Source organism: Bufo bufo, chromosome 6 (genome assembly GCF_905171765.1).
Source record: "Bufo bufo chromosome 6, aBufBuf1.1, whole genome shotgun sequence".
NCBI classification, from domain to species: Eukaryota; Metazoa; Chordata; class Amphibia; order Anura; family Bufonidae; genus Bufo; species Bufo bufo.
The window spans coordinates 38,831,819-38,851,061 of NC_053394.1; the positions used below are offsets into that span (position 1 = coordinate 38,831,819).

At 48.4% G+C, this 19,243-nt stretch overlaps 1 protein-coding gene across 3 annotated transcripts in view; it reads left to right on the plus strand.

The window, feature by feature from the left end:
• The window catches only part of ALDH18A1 (aldehyde dehydrogenase 18 family member A1), a 32,788-nt gene that overhangs the window by 6,239 nt on the left and 7,306 nt on the right, over nucleotides 1–19,243 (plus strand). For 2 of the 3 annotated variants that reach the window (XM_040435756.1, XM_040435757.1), the window contains exons 3-11: nucleotides 368–573; nucleotides 3,809–3,958; nucleotides 4,094–4,198; nucleotides 10,490–10,648; nucleotides 12,370–12,460; nucleotides 13,403–13,527; nucleotides 15,258–15,402; nucleotides 16,923–16,996; nucleotides 18,082–18,181. In XM_040435756.1, the coding sequence (XP_040291690.1) occupies nucleotides 368–573; nucleotides 3,809–3,958; nucleotides 4,094–4,198; nucleotides 10,490–10,648; nucleotides 12,370–12,460; nucleotides 13,403–13,527; nucleotides 15,258–15,402; nucleotides 16,923–16,996; nucleotides 18,082–18,181 (1,155 nt within the window). The remainder of the gene's footprint in view (nucleotides 1–367; nucleotides 574–3,808; nucleotides 3,959–4,093; nucleotides 4,199–10,489; nucleotides 10,649–12,369; nucleotides 12,461–13,402; nucleotides 13,528–15,257; nucleotides 15,403–16,922; nucleotides 16,997–18,081; nucleotides 18,182–19,243) is intronic. The other variant, XM_040435758.1, reaches the window with a different exon arrangement.

Consider the following 19,243-nt stretch of genomic DNA (forward strand, 5'->3'; position numbering starts at 1 on the left):
TCTAGGGCAGCAAGAAGTTAGTGACACCTTCCTGGTGGCTCAGGAGGGCAACAAGGAATTATTCTGCTTTGTGGTCTATGGTTTTGATTTTCAGTATCCCTGCTCCCTGGTGGTCTAGGGCAATAAGGAGTTAGTGTCATCTTCCTTGGCACTGTCGGTCTGTAAGAGGTTAGTCAGCATCCCTAGTGGTCTAGGGCAGCCAGGCGTTAATGTCAGCATTCCTGGTGGGATACCTTCCCAATTCTTACTTATCAGGGTGGATGAACTATCATTTATTAATACTATGTTCATGATCTAGAGAGGAAGTTTGCGGTCTGTTTGGATGATGGGTGTTGTGGTTCTAATCAGTGTTTGGTTTGTAATGCAGGTGTTCCAGCCTCCATCTCTGCCCGGCAATGGAGCAACATTCCTTTTATGACTATGCCTCTTATCCGCTCACATGGAAAGCCGTTCGCGCACCGCAGCGAGCTGAAGCACGCCAAGCGTATTGTGGTAAAGCTCGGGAGCGCTGTGGTGACACGAGGAGATGAGTGCGGCTTAGCACTAGGTCGGTTGGCATCCATCGTAGAGCAGGTGAGCAACATTGGCATGTGACAGGAGAATGGCTGTAGAAAGTTACCTTTGGACTGAATGCAGACCTATTATAAAACCTGTATCGTTATAACCAGAGGACATGCGACAGATTATAATCTACAAAACTGAGCTGTATGACGGGGATCTCTGCCCTGCAAGCTCTTCCTTTAAAGGGGTTTTTCGGGAATTAAGAAAATGCTTAAATATTAGTTTATTATAAATATATTCCCAAATACATTTCATTAGTTATAATGGCTCTTCCTGTCTGGGGAGTGATCTTTAGGAGAAATAAAATGGCCGCCGTCCTATTAGTACAGATAAAACCTGTCCTAATCACACAGGGGGACATGCTACTTCACAACACTGAGGTAAAGAGCTGCCTCATCCTTCTCTCTGTTCTGCTTGTCAGGGATTATCATCCTGAATACAGCTGATAACATGAATCTCTGTAGGAATGAAGTTCATGAGGAGACATGAAGTAGAGAGAGAAGGTGGGGATGTGGTAATGAGCAGCATCCAATGGCAGACGGGACGAGCCTCCCTAGCATCGCGGGTGACTCTAGGGAGGCTCGCCCCTGCCTGCCATTGGCTGCTCCCGAATGTTTTTATCTGTGTTCAGGGAGAAGGGGCCCGGCACATGTGGGGAGGTTTTAAGAAATTGGATAACCCCCTTTAAATATTTTCATTTTCTTAATTCCAGGAGAATCCCTTCAAGGTCCCTTTCCTCGCCTGCTCATCAGTGAAGGAGAGACCGCTCTATTTACATGCAGTGATCTCCTCCACAGTATGGGGAGCAGTCATCGCTAATGCCATCGCTCTTCCCCCATACTGTCTCGTAGTTTGCCAGCAGCAGAGCTTGTTTAGACACCATGATCTGCTGCTAGTAAACGATAATTTTTGTATGTGCACAAATGATCTAAACGTTCGTTCATCGGGTAATCGGCGGTACATTTACACTGCCAGATAATCGCTAATGAGCATTTTATAGGAATTATCAGCCTGTGTAAAGGGCCCTTGAGGCTTTTGCTGCCTTGCGTTCACATGACTGTTTAGGCCAGAGGTCAGCAGCCTCCTGCACGCCAGTCGTTGTGGAACTACAACTCCCAGCAACAGTTTTACATGCTGGGAGTTGTAGTTTCACAACAGCTGGAACACTGAAGGTTGCTGATCCCTGATTTAGCCTCTGTCTGGGCTGGATTCATAGATCCCATGTTTGCTAGATATACAGTATTTACAGGCAAGATAGCCTTCACCTCACCTCTTGCAAAGTGAAGAAACGCGTCGGACGGTGACGTGGGGGGGGGGGGGGGGGGCGGCGCATCTGTATTCCTACAGACATGTCTCTCTCTGGTCAGCATAGGCTCCTGTAGTGACTGCTGGTGCTATTTAGAACTATATGGAGGGGTTTATATAGCCCGATTACTCTGACTGGTGCAATCATTTATGGCAGTGATGCCCAACCTGCGGCCCTCCAGCTGTTGCAAAACTACAACTCCCATCATGCCCTGCTGTAGGCTGTCTGGGCATGTGGGGAGACGGGAGTTGTAGTTTTACAACAGCTGGAGGGCCGCAGGTTGGGCATCTCTGATTTATGGTGTTTAGCACCTATTTCTAATTCAGTATTCGCTGACTGACTATTTATTAATATTTTTTGCATTATACCCTCAGATACGTTGGACGGCCCTTTTTATATTTTTCTGTATTACGTTCTTCACCTGTCATATGTTTTTTATGGGGCTTGTGTATAGCTTGCCAATTAATGAAGTTATTTTGGTATAATAATCTGTATTTATGGTTACCCTGGTATTTAAAAATTTGGTTTGTTATACATTTTAAAGAAGTTGGTCCATCTCATACATTGGGAAATATCGCGGAGCCTGCAAAGTGAAGGAGAGCGGACTGGCCACCCTCCACCCTTTTCTATGGGGCTGCTGAAAATAGCGGAGCACTAGCTTGGCTATTCCCGTCAGCCCAATAGAAGTGAATGGAGCAGTGGCCGCCCCGCGTACTTCCACTGAAATTAATGTAGAGTGGCCGCGTATTTGGTCTGCTCTCCTACACTTTGTGTGCTCCGTTCTAGGGATGGGTCCAGGTCCCACCTTTGGTACCCATCCCTATCAGACATTGGGGGTCATATGCTCGCAATATGCCCCCAATGTATGTGATGGGCCAACCCCTTTAATGGCCTAGTTATTTATTTATTTTCGTAGATTGGCTAAGGGTACTTTCACACTTGCGGCAGGACGGATCCGACATGCTGTTCACCATGTCGGATCTGTCCTGCGGCTATTTCGCCGTGCCTCCGGACCGCACCTCCGTCCCCATTGACTATAATGGGGACTGGGGCGGAGCTCCGGCGCAGCACGGCAGTGCACGGCGAAAGGCCGCCGGACTAAAATTACTGCATGTCAGGTTTTTTAGTCCGGCGGCTTTCGCCGTGCTGCGCCGGAGCTCTGCCCCCGTCCCCATTATAGTCAATGGGGACGGAGCGGCGGTCCAGAGGCACGGCGAAATAGCCGCAGGACGGATCCGACATGGTGAACAGCATATCGGATCCGTCCTGCCGCAAGTGTAAAAGTAGCCTTAGTATTAGTTACATACACCCATTAAATTGCGTCCCCTATCTGAGATAGCGATACGTGCTTGGTCGGTGCGTTCTGCCGCTCCATTCATCTCTATGGGACTGCTGGAGATGGGTGAGAGCTGTATTTGGGTGGTCCCATAGAGATGAATGGAGCGGCAGCACGCCTGATTGACCGCAGCTTCATTTATATGTGGAGACCCAGGGCCCCGGTAATCATGGTGGGTAGAGTCTTAGGCTCCATTCACACGTCCAAGGTGTGTTGCGGACCCGCAAATTGGGGATCCGCAACACACCCGCCCGGCACCCCTATAGAAATGCCGCAAGCTGCGGACAAGAATAGGACATGTTCTATCTTTTGCGGAGCTGCGGACCTGAAGATCGAGGCTGCGCTCCGCAAATGCGGACAGCACACTGTGTGCTGTCCGCATCCATTCCGTCCCCATAGAAAATGAATGGGTCCGCACCCGTTCTGCAAAATTGCGGAACGGATGCGGAACCATTTGCGGACGTGTGAATGGAGCCTTAGAGGGTATTGTAATTGACTGTAGTTTGGAAAGTCTGTACAAACCCATTTGTAAGGGGATTGTGATGTTCCACCCCCACCCTTTCAGCCGCTCAGTGTCACCGGAACATACTGCTCTTCTGCCGCAGGTGTCTGTTCTGCAGAACCAAGGACGGGAAATGATGATCGTCACCAGCGGGGCCGTGGCTTTTGGGAAGCAGCGTCTCCGCCATGAAATTCTATTGTCGCAGAGCGTGAGACAAGCCTTGCATTCGGGGCAGAACCAGCTGAAAGACATGGTGAGCAATACAACCACCATATAGCTGTATAGCCTTCAAAGCGGATGTGTGCGTGAATTCTAATTAGTATTTATTAGTATTATGTAGCAGTATTATAATAAGTATTTTTATTTTATTTTTTCCTTTTTTTTTCAGCAAGTTCCGGTACTGGAGGCACGAGCCTGTGCAGCGGCCGGGCAGAGCGGGCTTATGGCTCTCTATGAAGCTATGTTCACCCAGTACAGTATATGTGCCGCACAGGTGAGTGGCGGTGCAGTATCAATAACCTCTTTCTATAGATCAAGGTGGGTCCACCTTCTATATGCCGGAGCCGACAGGGGCTAACAAGCAGCAGGTCTGTGTATCCGGTAGAAGATAGGTTGTTTGAATGGCAACATGTAGAAGTACATCTCTCCTATAGCCGTCACTGCAGGGGTAGTAAACAGGAGACGGTCACTTCCACCAGTAAAACCAGCTGTTTGCCAGTGGTGTTTGGAACTGGATCCATGGCAATCGGACTGATAGAGACCACCGTAGTGCTTTTACAAACAGTCTGCAATGGTAAAATGGCACCTCTGTCTGGCACCCAAAATCCCCGCTGATGAGCTTTTGTCAGCGTTTCCTCGCAGCTCGCCAAGCACAGCGCTGTCCATTGTATCCTGCATGTGCTTGGTATCGTAGCTCGAGCCCATTGTCTTAATTGGCGCTGAGCTGTGCCTAGGCCATGTGACCGATGGATGTGACGTCACTGGCCAAGGAAGAAGCTGCTGCGCCCACTAAACACTGTAGCCTCTTCAAATAGCTGATCGGCAGGGATGCCAGGAGTCGGAGCCCACCGATCCGATATTGATGACCTAACCTGAGGGCAGGTCATTAGTATCAAACACTTGGACAACCATCTGGCTGCAAATTTTTGGGGATTTTTTTATTTTATTTTTTTCCTGAAAGCTGTATTTTACCACCCTAAGGGTAAAATCCATTGTGGAACCCATGAGTCCCATTCAGTGTGGCTAATCAGATAGCGGCCACCCACCATGGTTTCCGTGCAGAAACAGCAGCAACAATTGACTCTCTGCAGCGTCATTGCTAATTCACATGTGGAAAAATTCCAAGGGAAGCGGAATACAAGTGGTTTTCGGTGTGGAATATGTGCCGAAATCTATCATGTGAACCTAAGGGGTTGCATGCGATGAAACAAACCCTTTTAAAGAATTGCATTGTAATATGGTTTGTGAGGCTGAAATAAGAGCTGCGTCCATCCACTTCAGACTGTTCACCTGCAATGTTGATCCAGAGGAAGGCAAAAAAAATCCCCATGAGGTAGAAAACGTGGACACCGGCCATGTGCGTTTTGCACTTTGCTGACCGCACGTGGCCGGCCCTGTTATAGACATGCCTATTCTTGTCCGTGGCTGCGGACCACAATAGGACATGCTGTATCTTTTTTGCAGGGCCGCGGAACGGGACTGCGGATGCGGACAGTACACAGTGTGCCGTTCACATCTTTTACGACCCCATAATTGAAATGAATTTGCCCGCCCCATACCACAAAATTGTGGAACGGATGCGGACCCGTTCATACGCAGGGCCGTTTCTAGGGGCGGGCGGGACAGGCGGCCGCCCGGGGCGCTGTCAGAAGGGGGGCGCCGGCAGGGGCGCCCTCTTGTCGTTTCTCTGCCGTGCGCCCTGTGTGGTGTAAAAAAAAAAAAAAATTGGTTATATATAATTGCCGGCCGGCGGCGCCCGTCATGCTGCGCCTCCTGAGCGCTTGCCGCTCCTCTAAAGAATCTCCTGCCTGCTGTCTCTGCTCTGTGCTCATGTTAATGTAGCGTGGCCGAGCTCTGTTCGGTCCGCGGTACAGGAGCATTTGTTTCCTGTACCCGGCCGGACTGACAGGAAGTGCTCACTTAGTGTGCACTTCCTTTCAGTCCGGCCGGGTACAGGAAGCAAATGCTCCTGTACCGCGGACCGAACAGAGCTCGGCCACGCTACACTAGAGGTGACAATAGAATGGAAATTAGTGACAAGGGGGGGGGGGGAATGGAAATTAGTGACAAGGGGGGGGAGAATGGAAATTAGTGACAAGGGGGGGGGGGAGAATGGAAATTAGTGACAAGGGGGGGGGGAGAATGGAAATTAGTGACAAGGGGGGGGAGAATGGAAATTAGTGACAAGGGGGGGGGGAGAATGGAAATTAGTGACAAGGGGGGGGGGAGAATGGAAATTAGTGACAAGGGGGGGGGGAGAATGGAAATTAGTGACAAGGGGGGGGAATGGAAATTAGTGACATGGGGGGGGGATGGAAATTAGTGACAAGGGGGGGGGAATGGAAATTAGTGGCAAGGGGGGGGGGGAGAATGGAAATTAGTGACAAGGGGGGGGGGGGGGGGGAGAATGGAAATGAGTGACAAGGGAGGGATGGAAATGAGTGACAAGGGGGGAATGGAAATGAGAGTGACAAGGGGGGGGGGTGGAAATGAGTGACAAGGGGGGGGAATGGAAATGAGTGACAAGGGGGGGATGGAAATGAGTGATAAGGGGGGGAATGGAAATGAGTGACAAGGGGGGGGGGGGATGGAAATGAGAGTGACAGGGATGGGGATGGAAATGAGAGTGACAAGGGGGGGGATGGGAGTGACAAGGGGGGGGGTGGAAATGAGTGACAAGGGGGGGATGGAAATGAGTGACAAGGGGGGGGGATGGAAATGAGAGTGACAAGGGGGGGGATGGAAATGAGAGTGACAAGGGGGGAATGGAAATGAGTGACAAGGGGGGGGGGATGGAAATGAGTGACAAGGGGGGGGGATGGAAATGAGAGTGACAAGGGGGGGAATGGGAGTGACAAGGGAGGGGGGGAGGAAATGAGAGTGACAAGGGGAGGGGAATGGGAGTGACAAGGGAGGGGAGGTAGAATGAGAGTGACAAGGGAGGGGAGGTAGAATGAGAGTGACAAGGGAGGGGAGGTAGAATGAGAGTGACAAGGGAGGGGGGGAGGAAATGAGAGTGACAAGGGAGGGGGGGTAGAATGAGAGTGACAAGGGAGGGGGGGTAGAATGAGAGTGACAAGGGAGGGAGGGGGGGTAGAATGAGAGTGACAAGGGAGGGGGGGGGGGAGAAGAGAGTGACAAGGGAGGGGGGGGGGGGGGGGAGAAGAGAGTGACAAGGGAGTCCCCAGAGCCAGACTGCAGCCAGAGACCAGATCATCTTATTGTCCTGGTGGTAAGTAGACAATGCAATATGTTTATTATTTAATTGTTTAGTTATTAATACTACATTGGAGACTAATTTACCTCACATTTAGGGTCCATTCACACGTCCGTATGTGTTTTGCGGATCCACAAAACACGGACAGCGGCAATGTGCGTTCCACATTTTGCGGACCGCACATTGCCGGCACTAAGAGAATATGCCTATTCTTGTCCGCTATTGTGGACAAGAATAGGACATGTTCTATTTTTTTCAGGATCGGAATTGCGGCCCCATAGAAATGTATGAGTCCGCAATTCCATTCCGCAAAAAGACAGCTACAAGAAGCTGGATTAACCGTAAGGGAAGCATAGCAGTTATTTTAATTTAAAAGCTGAGAAAGGGGTGGAACATATGTGATGTCTGATAAGGGGGGGGGGCAGCAATTTTTATCTTGCCTAGGGCGGCAAAAATCCTCGCACCGACCCTGCCTCCCTCTGACATCTCGCCTGACCTGTGCCCGAGTGCCGAGTCCTCTCACTCTTCAGACAGTGCGGGCGGCACTTACTGACGTCACGCGCCTGCTCCTCCCACTAGGCGGCGCAGGCGTGTGACATACAGTAAGTGAGTGAGCGCCGCACTGCCTGCCTGTTACCGCCCGCCCTGAGCCCCTGAGCAGTGCTGATGCCTGCTGTGAGGCGAGTGATGGTCTGGGGGGAGCATTAATTACAATGGGGGGGCATTAATTACAATGGGGGGGGGCATTAATTACAATGGGGGGGGACATTAATTACAATGGGGGGGGGGCCACTGTGGGAGACATGAAAATGGGGGCCACTGTCACTGTGGGGGACATTAAGTTTAATAAGGATCACTATGGACATTATTTAGAATGGAGGCTGCTGTTGGTGTCATTACTCATTATAACTGTATAATGTCTGATAGGCCTAGTCCTGAGTTATATCACCCTGCCCTGTATAATAATGTACCCATCCCTGATACCCCTTAGTTATATTACCCCGCTGGAGTAATATAACTAAGGGGTATCAGGGTACATTATTATACAGGGCAGGGTAATATAACTCAGGACTAGGCCTATCAGACATTATACAGTTATAATGACACCCACAGCAGCCTCCATTCTAAATAATGTCCATAGTGATCCTTATTAAAAATAATGTCCCCCCACAGGCAGGCAGTGCGGGCGGCGGCGCTCACTCACTGTACCTCACGCACTGCGTGACGTACAGTAGTGAGGTGAGCACCGCCGCCCGCACTGCCTGCCTGTTACCGCCCGGAGCAGTGCTGAGAAAGAAGCCTGCTGTGAGTGAGAGCCTGAGTCTGTGGGACAGTGCGTCACTGGGTGCGTCACTGTGACCGTCCGTGCAATGTGGTTCCACATTTTTTACAATGGGGAGACACTTATTTCATCGAGCAGTTTTGAGGGGGGGGGGGGGGGAGTTTTTTTGACACTCGCCCTGAGAGAAATTTTACCTAGAAACTGCACTGTTCATACGGATGTGTGAATGGCACCTAACTGTAGATTAACACTTCTCCAGAAATCTAGTAGCTATAGTCTGTAATATTATTACACTCCAGAAATACATCCAGGCCCCTCTTGAATTCCTTTATTGTACTCCCCATCACCACCTCCTCAGGCAGAGAGTTCCATAGTCTCACTGCTCTTACCGTAAAGAATCCTCTTCTATGTTTGTGTAGAAACCTTCTTTCCCGTAGTCGTAGAGGATGTCCCCTTGGTATAAACAGATGATGGGAGAGATCTCTGTATTGACCTTCGATATTTTTATACATGGTAATTAGGTAATCGGGGAGTTCAGTTATGGCCATGCAAGTCTATCCGCAGAATGTAGTTTACTGCACTCAGTATTCAGATTGTGAAGCTGTCAGCAGTCATTAGTAAAATCGTCTGTATCTAATATGGGATGGCAATAATAGAAGTTTTGTAGGGAATCGTTATTTCTGTAATTGCCTATCCCACATGTCTTGGCTTTTTACCCTTATCTCCATGTTGGTCCTGCGCCCTCTGTAGACCTTGTCCTTACTGGAAAGCAGACCTGGCAGCGTCATAAACCAGACCTTTCTGTATTATTATCCTCATCTACTTCAGATGGTGGAATTTGGAATATGTGATATTTCTATTGACATTCTCTCCATGTGATTTTTCACCTGAACAGACCCTTTGGCGGAGGAGGTGACTTGGCTCTATGAATAGAATGGAAAAAAAAAAATCTAAGTCTGGGCTTTTTGCCAGCAGCCGGGTCTTGTGCTGTGCCCTGTGGAGTATAGGTCACGGACCTAAAGAGGAGCCGTCGCCTCTCCTGACCTGTCCGCTTTAGGAACGACTTGCATTCCCTATGTAATAGCAACACTGGAGCATCTATTCCTTTATTATTCCTGCTAGAAGTTATGAAGGAATTACTAGCTGTTTGCACGGATTGTCTAGCTGGGTGTTACCAGTTGGGGGGGTGTCCTGTACAGTCTGACACTATCAATCAGTGCTGCCAGTGTTGGGCTACTTTCAGACTTGCATTACTAATTCTGGTATTGAGGCTCCAAAAAAAAATAAAAATGATTCATCACTAGAATTCGTTTGCGATTTGTTTACTCGTAAAAGCAGAATTGCGTCATGGATTCCGTTACCACACGGACCGTAACGCAATTCTATGACGGAATGCATAATGGGATGCCTTTAGAGGCATTCTGTTATTCATTCCGTCATAATAGAAGTCTATGGGCTGCCTGACGGATCCGTCCTAATTCCGTTATGCAGGAAAGGACTCCCCTGCATAACGGAAACGGGACGGATCTGTTTTGCAGCCCATAGACTTCTATTATGATGGAATGAATAACGGAATGCCTCTGAAGGCATTACATTGTTTTCAGTGCCAGATCTGTTTTTTAAAATTTTTATGACCGTTTGCAGCGGTTTTGTGTCTGGTCACAAAACAGAATGCTGCCGGAACGGATCTCTTTCCATTCAGAATGCATTGGGACTAAACAGAACCGTCTTTTTCCCCGGTATCGAGATCCTCTGCCGGATCTCAATACCGGAAAACTATACAACACAAGTGTGAAAGTAGCCTTGGACTGTGCAGGTACGCACCCCCCAACACATTAAACCCAATTGAGGGTCCTTTCCTTTCAGTGCATCCTTGTCCTTCCCTCCTCTCCCCAAGCGAGTACTACTCTTGCTTGGCCAGGATTTCTGCGCATGTGCATTACATCCTCTCATTCCTACCCTACAGAGGAGAAGATTACTGCGCATGTGGCACTACTGGGCTTGGCCAAGGGATCTTAAACATTTTTAGATGTAAAGTCATCTTTTGAATGTGTTTTTCCTCATAGATCCTGGTCACGAACCTGGATTTCCACGATGAGCAGAAAAGACGGAATTTAAACGGCACTTTACACGAGCTGCTGCGGATGAACATCGTGCCGATTATTAATACCAATGACGCGGTTGTTCCTCCTCCAGAACCAAATAGTGATCTACAGGGGGTAAATGTGGGTGAAGTATTTCTGTGGGCTGTATGCAGAGCTGCCCTAGTAATAGTGCATGGCTTGGCTAACTAACATGGGGAGTGCTACAGATGGCGAAAGTAGGTGACGTATACATCTGCCGAGGGGCGTTATGTGCTTCCGAAGTTTCAGTGCATAGGAAAATGGTCAAATCCTGACTGTGCGAGTCATCCTGTATGAGGAGCATTAATGCTAGCATTGCATGTGCATCTAATCTGCAAACTAATTCCTATGCTTCACATGCATAATTCACGCTTCAAAGGAGCTGCTCATAGAAATGTGTGGGTACGTGCCGAACCTCCGATTCCTGATGGAGGCCTCTGCAGATGAAAAAATAAATAAATCTATGAGCATCTCCTCTAAATTTCACTTACAATGTTCCTCTATACGGGGCGTATAGTCTTATGTTTTTGAGGTGCTGCCTTATACAGGGCGTGTAGTCTTATGTTTTTGGGGTGCTGCCTTATACAGGGCGTGTAGTCTTATGTTTTTGGGGTGCTGCCTTATACAGGGCGTGTAGTCTTATGTTTTTGGGGTGCTGCCTTATACAGGGCGTGTAGTCTTATGTTTTTGGGGTGCTGCCTTATACAGGGCGTGTAGTCTTATGTTTTTGGGGTGCTGCCTTATACAGGGCGTGTAGTCTTATGTTTTTGAGGTGCTGCCTTATACAGGGCGTGTAGTCTTATGTTTTTGGGGTGCTGCCTTATACAGGGCGTGTAGTCTTATGTTTTTGGGGTGCTGCCTTATACAGGGCGTGTAGTCTTATGTTTTTGAGGTGCTGCCTTATACAGGGCGTGTAGTCTTATGTTTTTGGGGTGCTGCCTTATACAGGGCGTGTAGTCTTATGTTTTTGGGGTGCTGCCTTATACAGGGCGTGTAGTCTTATGTTTTTGAGGTGCTGCCTTATACAGGGCGTGTAGTCTTATGTTTTTGGGGTGCTGCCTTATACAGGGCGTGTAGTCTTATGTTTTTGGGGTGCTGCCTTATACAGGGCGTGTAGTCTTATGTTTTTGAGGTGCTGCCTTATACAGGGCGTGTAGTCTTATGTTTTTGAGGTGCTGCCTTATACAGGGCGTGTAGTCTTATGTTTTTGGGGTGCTGCCTTATACAGGGCGTGTAGTCTTATGTTTTTGGGGTGCTGCCTTATACAGGGCGTGTAGTCTTATGTTTTTGGGGTGCTGCCTTATACAGGGCGTGTAGTCTTATGTTTTTGGGGTGCTGCCTTATACAGGGCGTGTAGTCTTATGTTTTTGGGGTGCTGCCTTATACAGGGCGTGTAGTCTTATGTTTTTGGGGTGCTGCCTTATACATTGCGTGAAGTCTTATGTTTTTGGGGTGCTGCCTTATACAGGGCGTGTAGTCTTATGTTTTTGAGGTGCTGCCTTATACAGGGCGTGTAGTCTTATGTTTTTGGGGTGCTGCCTTATGCAGGGCGTGTAGTCTTATGTTTTTGAGGTGCTGCCTTATGCAGGGCGTGTAGTCTTATGTTTTTGGGGTGCTGCCTTATGCAGGGCGTGTAGTCTTATGTTTTTGGGGTGCTGCCTTCTCCTGCCCTTGGCTCGTATCCATCTCAAACCCCACATGCAGTATGGCAGAGCTCAGACTTCCACACCACTGGCTTCTCTTGCTTCGTTTCCCCTTTACATCCCGCCTGTCTTCTCACTTGATATGCAGGTTTTCTTCGCTGACGTTGGTTTCCTCCGCAGGTGATCAGCATCAAGGACAACGACAGCCTGGCAGCCCGACTAGCTGTTGAAATGAAGGCCGATTTAATCATCGTCCTATCTGATGTGGAAGGTAATTTTCGTGATATTACTGTATAGCTTGCCAGGGTTCGGCGCCGATAACTGGACGTGACCCCATTAACTGGCCTTAATGTCCTCCTATCATGAGGCGTCATAAAACAATAAATGAGTCTGAGAATACTTTGAACATTTGCATGTGGTGCCCTTCTGGGTGTCCCTTTTGGGTGTGGTGGGGGGATGACTTTGGACATCTGGTTTTTCGCCTACTTTCACACCTGCGTTAGGTGCGGATCCGTCTGGTATCTGCACAGACGGATCCGCACCTATAATGCAAACGCTTAGATCCGTTCAGAACGAATCCGTTTGCATTACCATGAACAAAAAAATAATAATTTTTTTTTTGTTCATGATAATGCAAACGGATCCGTTTTGACTTTACATTGAAAGTCAATGGGGGACGGATCCGTTTGAAAATTGAGCCATATTGTGTCAACTTCAAACGGATCCGTCCCCATTGACTTACATTGTAAGTCTGGACGGATCCGTTTGCCTCCGCACGGCCAGGCGGACACCCGAACGCTGCAATCTGCGTTCAGGGGTCCGCCTGCTGAGCGGAGGACAAACGGAGCCAGACTGATGCATTCTGAGCGGATCCGCATCCACTCAGAATGCATTAGGGCTGGACGGATCCGTTCGGGGCCGCTTGTGAGAGCCTTCAAACGGAGCTCACAAGCGGAGCCCCGAACGCTAGTGTGAAAGTAGCCTAAGCCAAAACTTCGTTTTTAGGACTGGTGGGTGTGTGGAGGGCCACGTATGCAAGTGCTGGACCGAAGATGGGAACTCTGTAAGCTTGGTCAAAAAAAGGCCAATGGTTCTTTTGCAGGGCCTTCAGACTCGGGGTTGGGGTATATGTCCGGGGACCATTTTCCTTTTGGAGACTCTCTTCTTTGTTTCATTGGCAGTTGTAGGTAATCTCTGCACTTCTTGCCTGCAGGACTTTTCGACAGCCCACCAGGGTCTGATGATGCCAAACTTATTGACATTTTCTATCCGGGAGATCAGCAGTCGGTGACGTTTGGGACTAAATCAAGAGTCGGTATGGGAGGCATGGAGGCCAAGGTACGTCTCCACTTTATACTGGTGTTCTCTTATTTTATTTTTAGTATATATTTCTAGATGGGGATTTTGGTCATGTGGAGAAGAGGTGTAATGTCACATACTTTCATCCTTTGATCATTAGGCCATTTACTGTTAAAGGGTTTGTCCCACGGAAAATATTCTACAGTTTTTAAACCAGCACTTGGATCTGAATACTTTTGTAATAATTATAAATTTTGCATAGGCACTGGGCTATTAAATAAAATGTATCTGTATAGCACCACCTGCTGTCGGTTTTTTTTCTTTTCCTTATTTCTTGGTCCTGCTCACTGAGAAGGCCGCACATGCTCAGCTTCATCCTTCATCTGCCCCCTGAGCTGTGATAGGGAGAGCTGAGACACGCCCCCTGAGCTGTGATAGGGAGAGCTGAGACACGCCCCCTGAGCTGTGATGGGGAGAGCTGAGACACGCCCCCTGAGCTGTGACGGGGAGAGCTGAGACACGCCCCCTGAGCTGTGACGGGGAGAGCTGAGACACGCCCCCTGAGCTGTGACGGGGAGAGCTGAGACACGCCCCCTGAGCTGTGACGGGGAGAGCTGAGACACGCCCCCTGAGCTGTGACGGGGAGAGCTGAGACACGCCCCCTGAGCTGTGACGGGGAGAGCTGAGACACGCCCCCTGAGCTGTGACGGGGAGAGCTGAGACACGCCCCCTGAGCTGTGACGGGGAGAGCTGAGACACGCCCCCTGAGCTGTGACGGGGAGAGCTGAGACACGCCCCCTGAGCTGTGACGGGGAGAGCTGAGACACGCCCCCTGAGCTGTGACGGGGAGAGCTGAGACACGCCCCCTGAGCTGTGACGGGGAGAGCTGAGACACGCCCCCTGAGCTGTGACGGGGAGAGCTGAGACACGCCCCCTGAGCTGTGACGGGGAGAGCTGAGACACGCCCCCTGAGCTGTGACGGGGAGAGCTGAGACACGCCCCCTGAGCTGTGACGGGGAGAGCTGAGACACGCCCCCTGAGCTGTGACGGGGAGAGCTGAGACACGCCCCCTGAGCTGTGACGGGGAGAGCTGAGACACGCCCCCTGAGCTGTGACGGGGAGAGCTGAGACACGCCCCCTGAGCTGTGACGGGGAGAGCTGAGACACGCCCCCTGAGCTGTGACGGGGAGAGCTGAGACACGCCCCCTGAGCTGTGACGGGGAGAGCTGAGACACGCCCCCTGAGCTGTGACGGGGAGAGCTGAGACACGCCCCCTGAGCTGTGACGGGGAGAGCTGAGACACGCCCCCTGAGCTGTGACGGGGAGAGCTGAGACACGCCCCCTGAGCTGTGACGGGGAGAGCTGAGACACGCCCCCTGAGCTGTGACGGGGAGAGCTGAGACACGCCCCCTGAGCTGTGACGGGGAGAGCTGAGACACGCCCCCTGAGCTGTGACGGGGAGAGCTGAGACACGCCCCCTGAGCTGTGACGGGGAGAGCTGAGACACGCCCCCTGAGCTTTCAGCTTGATATAAATCTGTGGATCAATGTGAGGTACAGGGCTGGTTGTAGCTTTGTTAGAAAGATGGTCGTGTACTATATGATGTCTGATTTTAAGTTTTTATATTAGTCATGGGATAACCCCTTTAAGGTAGAGCTCTGGTAAATCTCCAGTTTGATGGCGAGAACTCCTATATGTACTTGTTTCTTTATTTCAGGCGGACTATCTTTAGGCTATAATAACTGTTTTTTTTTTATTTTTTGCTACAGGTGAAGGCTGCCCTTTGGGCCTTACAGGGTGGCACCTCAGTTGTAATTGCCAATGGAACGCATCCAAAAATATCAGGCCACGTAATCGCTGATATTGTTGATGGGAAAAAAGTTGGAACGTTCTTTTCAGAAGTAAAACCTGCTGGTGAGTTAAAAAAAAAAAAAAACAGGGGCCTTAAAGGGGATTTCCAGCTGTAGTGATCTTTTTTACTTCCAGCCAATACTGTGCTGTACACAAATATAGGAAATCCTGATGCTCTGCTCTGATACAGAGGCTCCTCTCAGCGATGCTTGCGGTCCTAGACTTGGTCATGTGCATTGCTGTCGCCAATCGCTGACCTCAGCAGTGACATGTCCCCAAGCAATGTCGCCTAAAAGTGACTTGGCGCTTGAGGACATGTCACTGCTAAGTCCAATGATTTGCTGTTTGGATGTGTAAATGCCTGGGACTGGAATCCTCCCTGAGAAGTGCCTCTGCGCTGGAACTGATCAGTGAAGCACAGGTAAGTGGTTTTCTTTCTTCAGAGTAGTACTGACTAGAAGTCCAAAGCTTGAGTACACCTTTAACATTTTATGGAACTCCACCGTTCATGTACGGTGGAGGTCCAGTCTTTAAAGATGGTGCCAGCTTGCGAGCACAGCAGGTGCCATAACCACCTGGTTTGTGCTGTTTTAAACAGCAGAGGCCTGGGGCTAATGTCTGCGATCGGCAAAAATTCTGATCGGAGACATTTGACCTCTTATACCATGTTCAAATCTGACCACGGCATCGAAGAGCACTAAAACTGGAAACCACGTGCTTCCTAGATCGGTCTGCCTTCCCCTGTCTGAGATTGGAGAAGACATTTCATACTAGTAATAGGCCTCAGCCTGTACAAGGCTACCAGACCGATTACAAGTATATTCCAATGCTGGCCTGCGGGTGGCAGTGCTGCGTTATGCTTAATCTTGTATTCTGTAGTGAATAGAGATCTATTACAGAATACATGTGGCAATCTAATGATTGCTTGTTATAGTCACCTAGAATTTCTCCAGAATGATTAAAAACAAAAAACTATAAAAGATAAACATGATGGGTATCACCGCATCCAAAAATGCTCATACTATTTCGTTGTAACATGAAAAAATGTCCCATTCGCCACTTTTCTTTTGATGGGGGTCAGAATGTGGGGATTTATTTATTTTCAGCATTATAACACAAGAAAAACTATATAATTGTGGTATCGCCATAATTGTACTGACCCAGAGAATGAAGGGAACAGGTAAGTTTTACCACATAGGGAACCCCGTAAAACAAAACCCATAAAACTGTGGCGGAAATATTATTATTTTTTATTTTTTTTCAATTCCACTCCATTTAGAATTTATTTCCAACTTTCCACCACATTGCATACAGTATTAAATCGTGCCATTAACATGTACAACTTGTCCCCCCAAAAAGCAATCGTTCATACTGCTATGTGAACAGAAAAATAATAAAGTTATGGCTCCGAGAAGTCAGTGGGGAAAAAAAAAAGAAACCGCCAAAATGGAAAATTGCATGGTCCTGAAGTAGTTAATGTGCAAAGCCAGTGTCTTGCCTTACCAGCTAGGAAAACTGTAGTCTCTCTGTATGTAAAGCAGAACTCTGCGTTTATCTCTGGGTCTTGCCTGATCTTTTTTCAGGGCCCACTGTGGAGCAACAGGCTGAAATGGCCCGGACAGGCGGAAGGAGTCTGGCAACGCTGAAGCCCGAGCAGGTGATGGAACGATCGATACATCTTTTCCTTTTGTTATTTAGAAATACTGCCCGTTATCTATGGCTAGGCCCCTATTTACACCTGACAGAGCCCAAAAGAGCGTCATATTATCTCTCTATCAGGTCGATGTATCTGTATACTTTTATTTATTTATTTTTGTTTGTTTTTCTTTTTTTCTATGGGCGGTTGTAGAATAGCAAAGTCAACTAGGCTATAAAGTAAAAAATAAAGCGTATACCGTGCAGTACGTAGTTTATTTTTAACGTGGGAGCTTATGGCTGACAGACGCCTCCGTATGCCTGCACAGCGGTATGCGTCGGTGGAATCCCTCCAGTGCATACCTCTGATGTATGCTGTGAATGCCCCTTAAGACGTTCTTTGGAGTAGGGCTGGCCGATATGGCCTAAAATCTATATCTCGATATAATTTGAACCATGTGTGAAAACGATAGATATCGCGATATATTATTTTCAGCGCCATCTGCCCCATGTCCTAGCCATCCTCCAACCCCCCGGGTAGATACGGACCCCTGATAATATACTTGCCTTTCCTGCAGGGTGGCTGATGGAGTCCGCAGGAGACGGACCGTGTCTTCTTCCCAGCATGCACTGGGAGGGACCTGACGTCGCACACAGCGTCAGCCAGCGCGCTGACGATGTGTGCACGCAAGGCCCTGGCCAGTGCAACGCGGTGCCGAGTCGGGAGGCCACGGAGCGGTGAGTGAGAAGCTTCTTCAATTCACTACCGCTCCGTGGTCCTCTATCGCGATAGGGCGATATAGACAAAATCTATATCGTTGCCCAAATTTATGTTTATATCGCCCACTCCTACTTTGGAGGATTCTGTGTTGAAAACGCAGAGGCGGTGGAGTGCCAAGGTAGCAGTCGAATTAGGCCCTTGCCTACGGGGGTCCACAACAGCCTATTTTTTACATAAGTATTATAAGCGCATGGTAGGAAGGGGTCCTGTTACAGATATTACATCGGGGCCCAGAAACTACAATTTGTACCTCCTGTACCCGGAGCCTGTTGAATGTCTCGGTGGTTACTATAAGAGCGCTAACATTTCGTCATTTCCCGCAACAGAGAGCAGAAATCATTTATCACCTGGCTGACTTACTGACGGATCACAGAGATGAGATTCTTGCTGCAAACAGGAAGGACATGGAAACAGCTGAGGAGAAAGGTAAGTTCTTCCCATAGGGTTGGTTTACCACAAAGTATGAAAGGTCTAAAACATTAAAGGGGTTTCCCATGACTAATGTAAAAAATGGAAATCAGACCTAGAACCAGCCCTGCACCTCACATGGATCCAGAGATCTCCCCATTCATTGCTCTGCTAGATTTATATCAAGCTGGGAGCTCAAGGGGAGTGTCTTTTCTGCTGCAGCTCAGGGGGCGTGTCTCAGCTCTACCTATCACAGCTTAGGGGGCAGTTGAGGATGAAACTGAGCATGTGCGTCCATCTCAGTGAGCTGGACAAAAAAATATGAAAAAGTACAAACAGCAGGTGGCGCTATACAGATACATTTTATCGAATAACTCACTACCGGTAGCTATTCTAAATTTTGAACGTCATGCTATTATAAAATAATTCAGATCCAGGTGCTGGTAAGAAAACTGTAGACTATTTTTCATGAGACTACTCCTTTAAGCATTGGAAATGGCGAGTCAAACATTGGTAAGCAGAAAAATTTAGAGTGATTAAAAGCAGCCTGAAATTAGAAGAAAGTGTGTGGGTTTTTCTAGAGACGGGGCCATCTTTGTCCAAAAATACAATCCCATGAAAGACACCTTTTGGGGGCATTTTTATTGCATTCTACTTATTTTAGGCAAAAAAAGCCTTAAATGAGTATTTATGAGCTGTCGGGGAACTAGAGATAAGGGCTATAGATTCAAGACGCCAAAGCAGCTGTCTGACATTCATTGAGAAGGAGAAAAACAACCTGCAGATGCTGGGAAACTGTAGGCTGTAGAAGAAAATGTTTAACAAGGACCAGCTGAAAATGTAGCCCAAAATAAGTAGCATGCAATACTATAAATGCCCCCAAAGATATCCATTTTGAGAAAGAATTGTGAAATTTTAACGGCGATGTACACCTTTGGGGCATTTTTTTTCTATTATTGCATTGTATTCACTTTGAGCTAAAAATATTTTTTTTTCAAATGGTCATTATTAATTATTTTGAGCCCTTTTCTCTGTACAGCCTTTAGATTCTTTAGTAGCAGGCTGTGTATTTCTACTGTC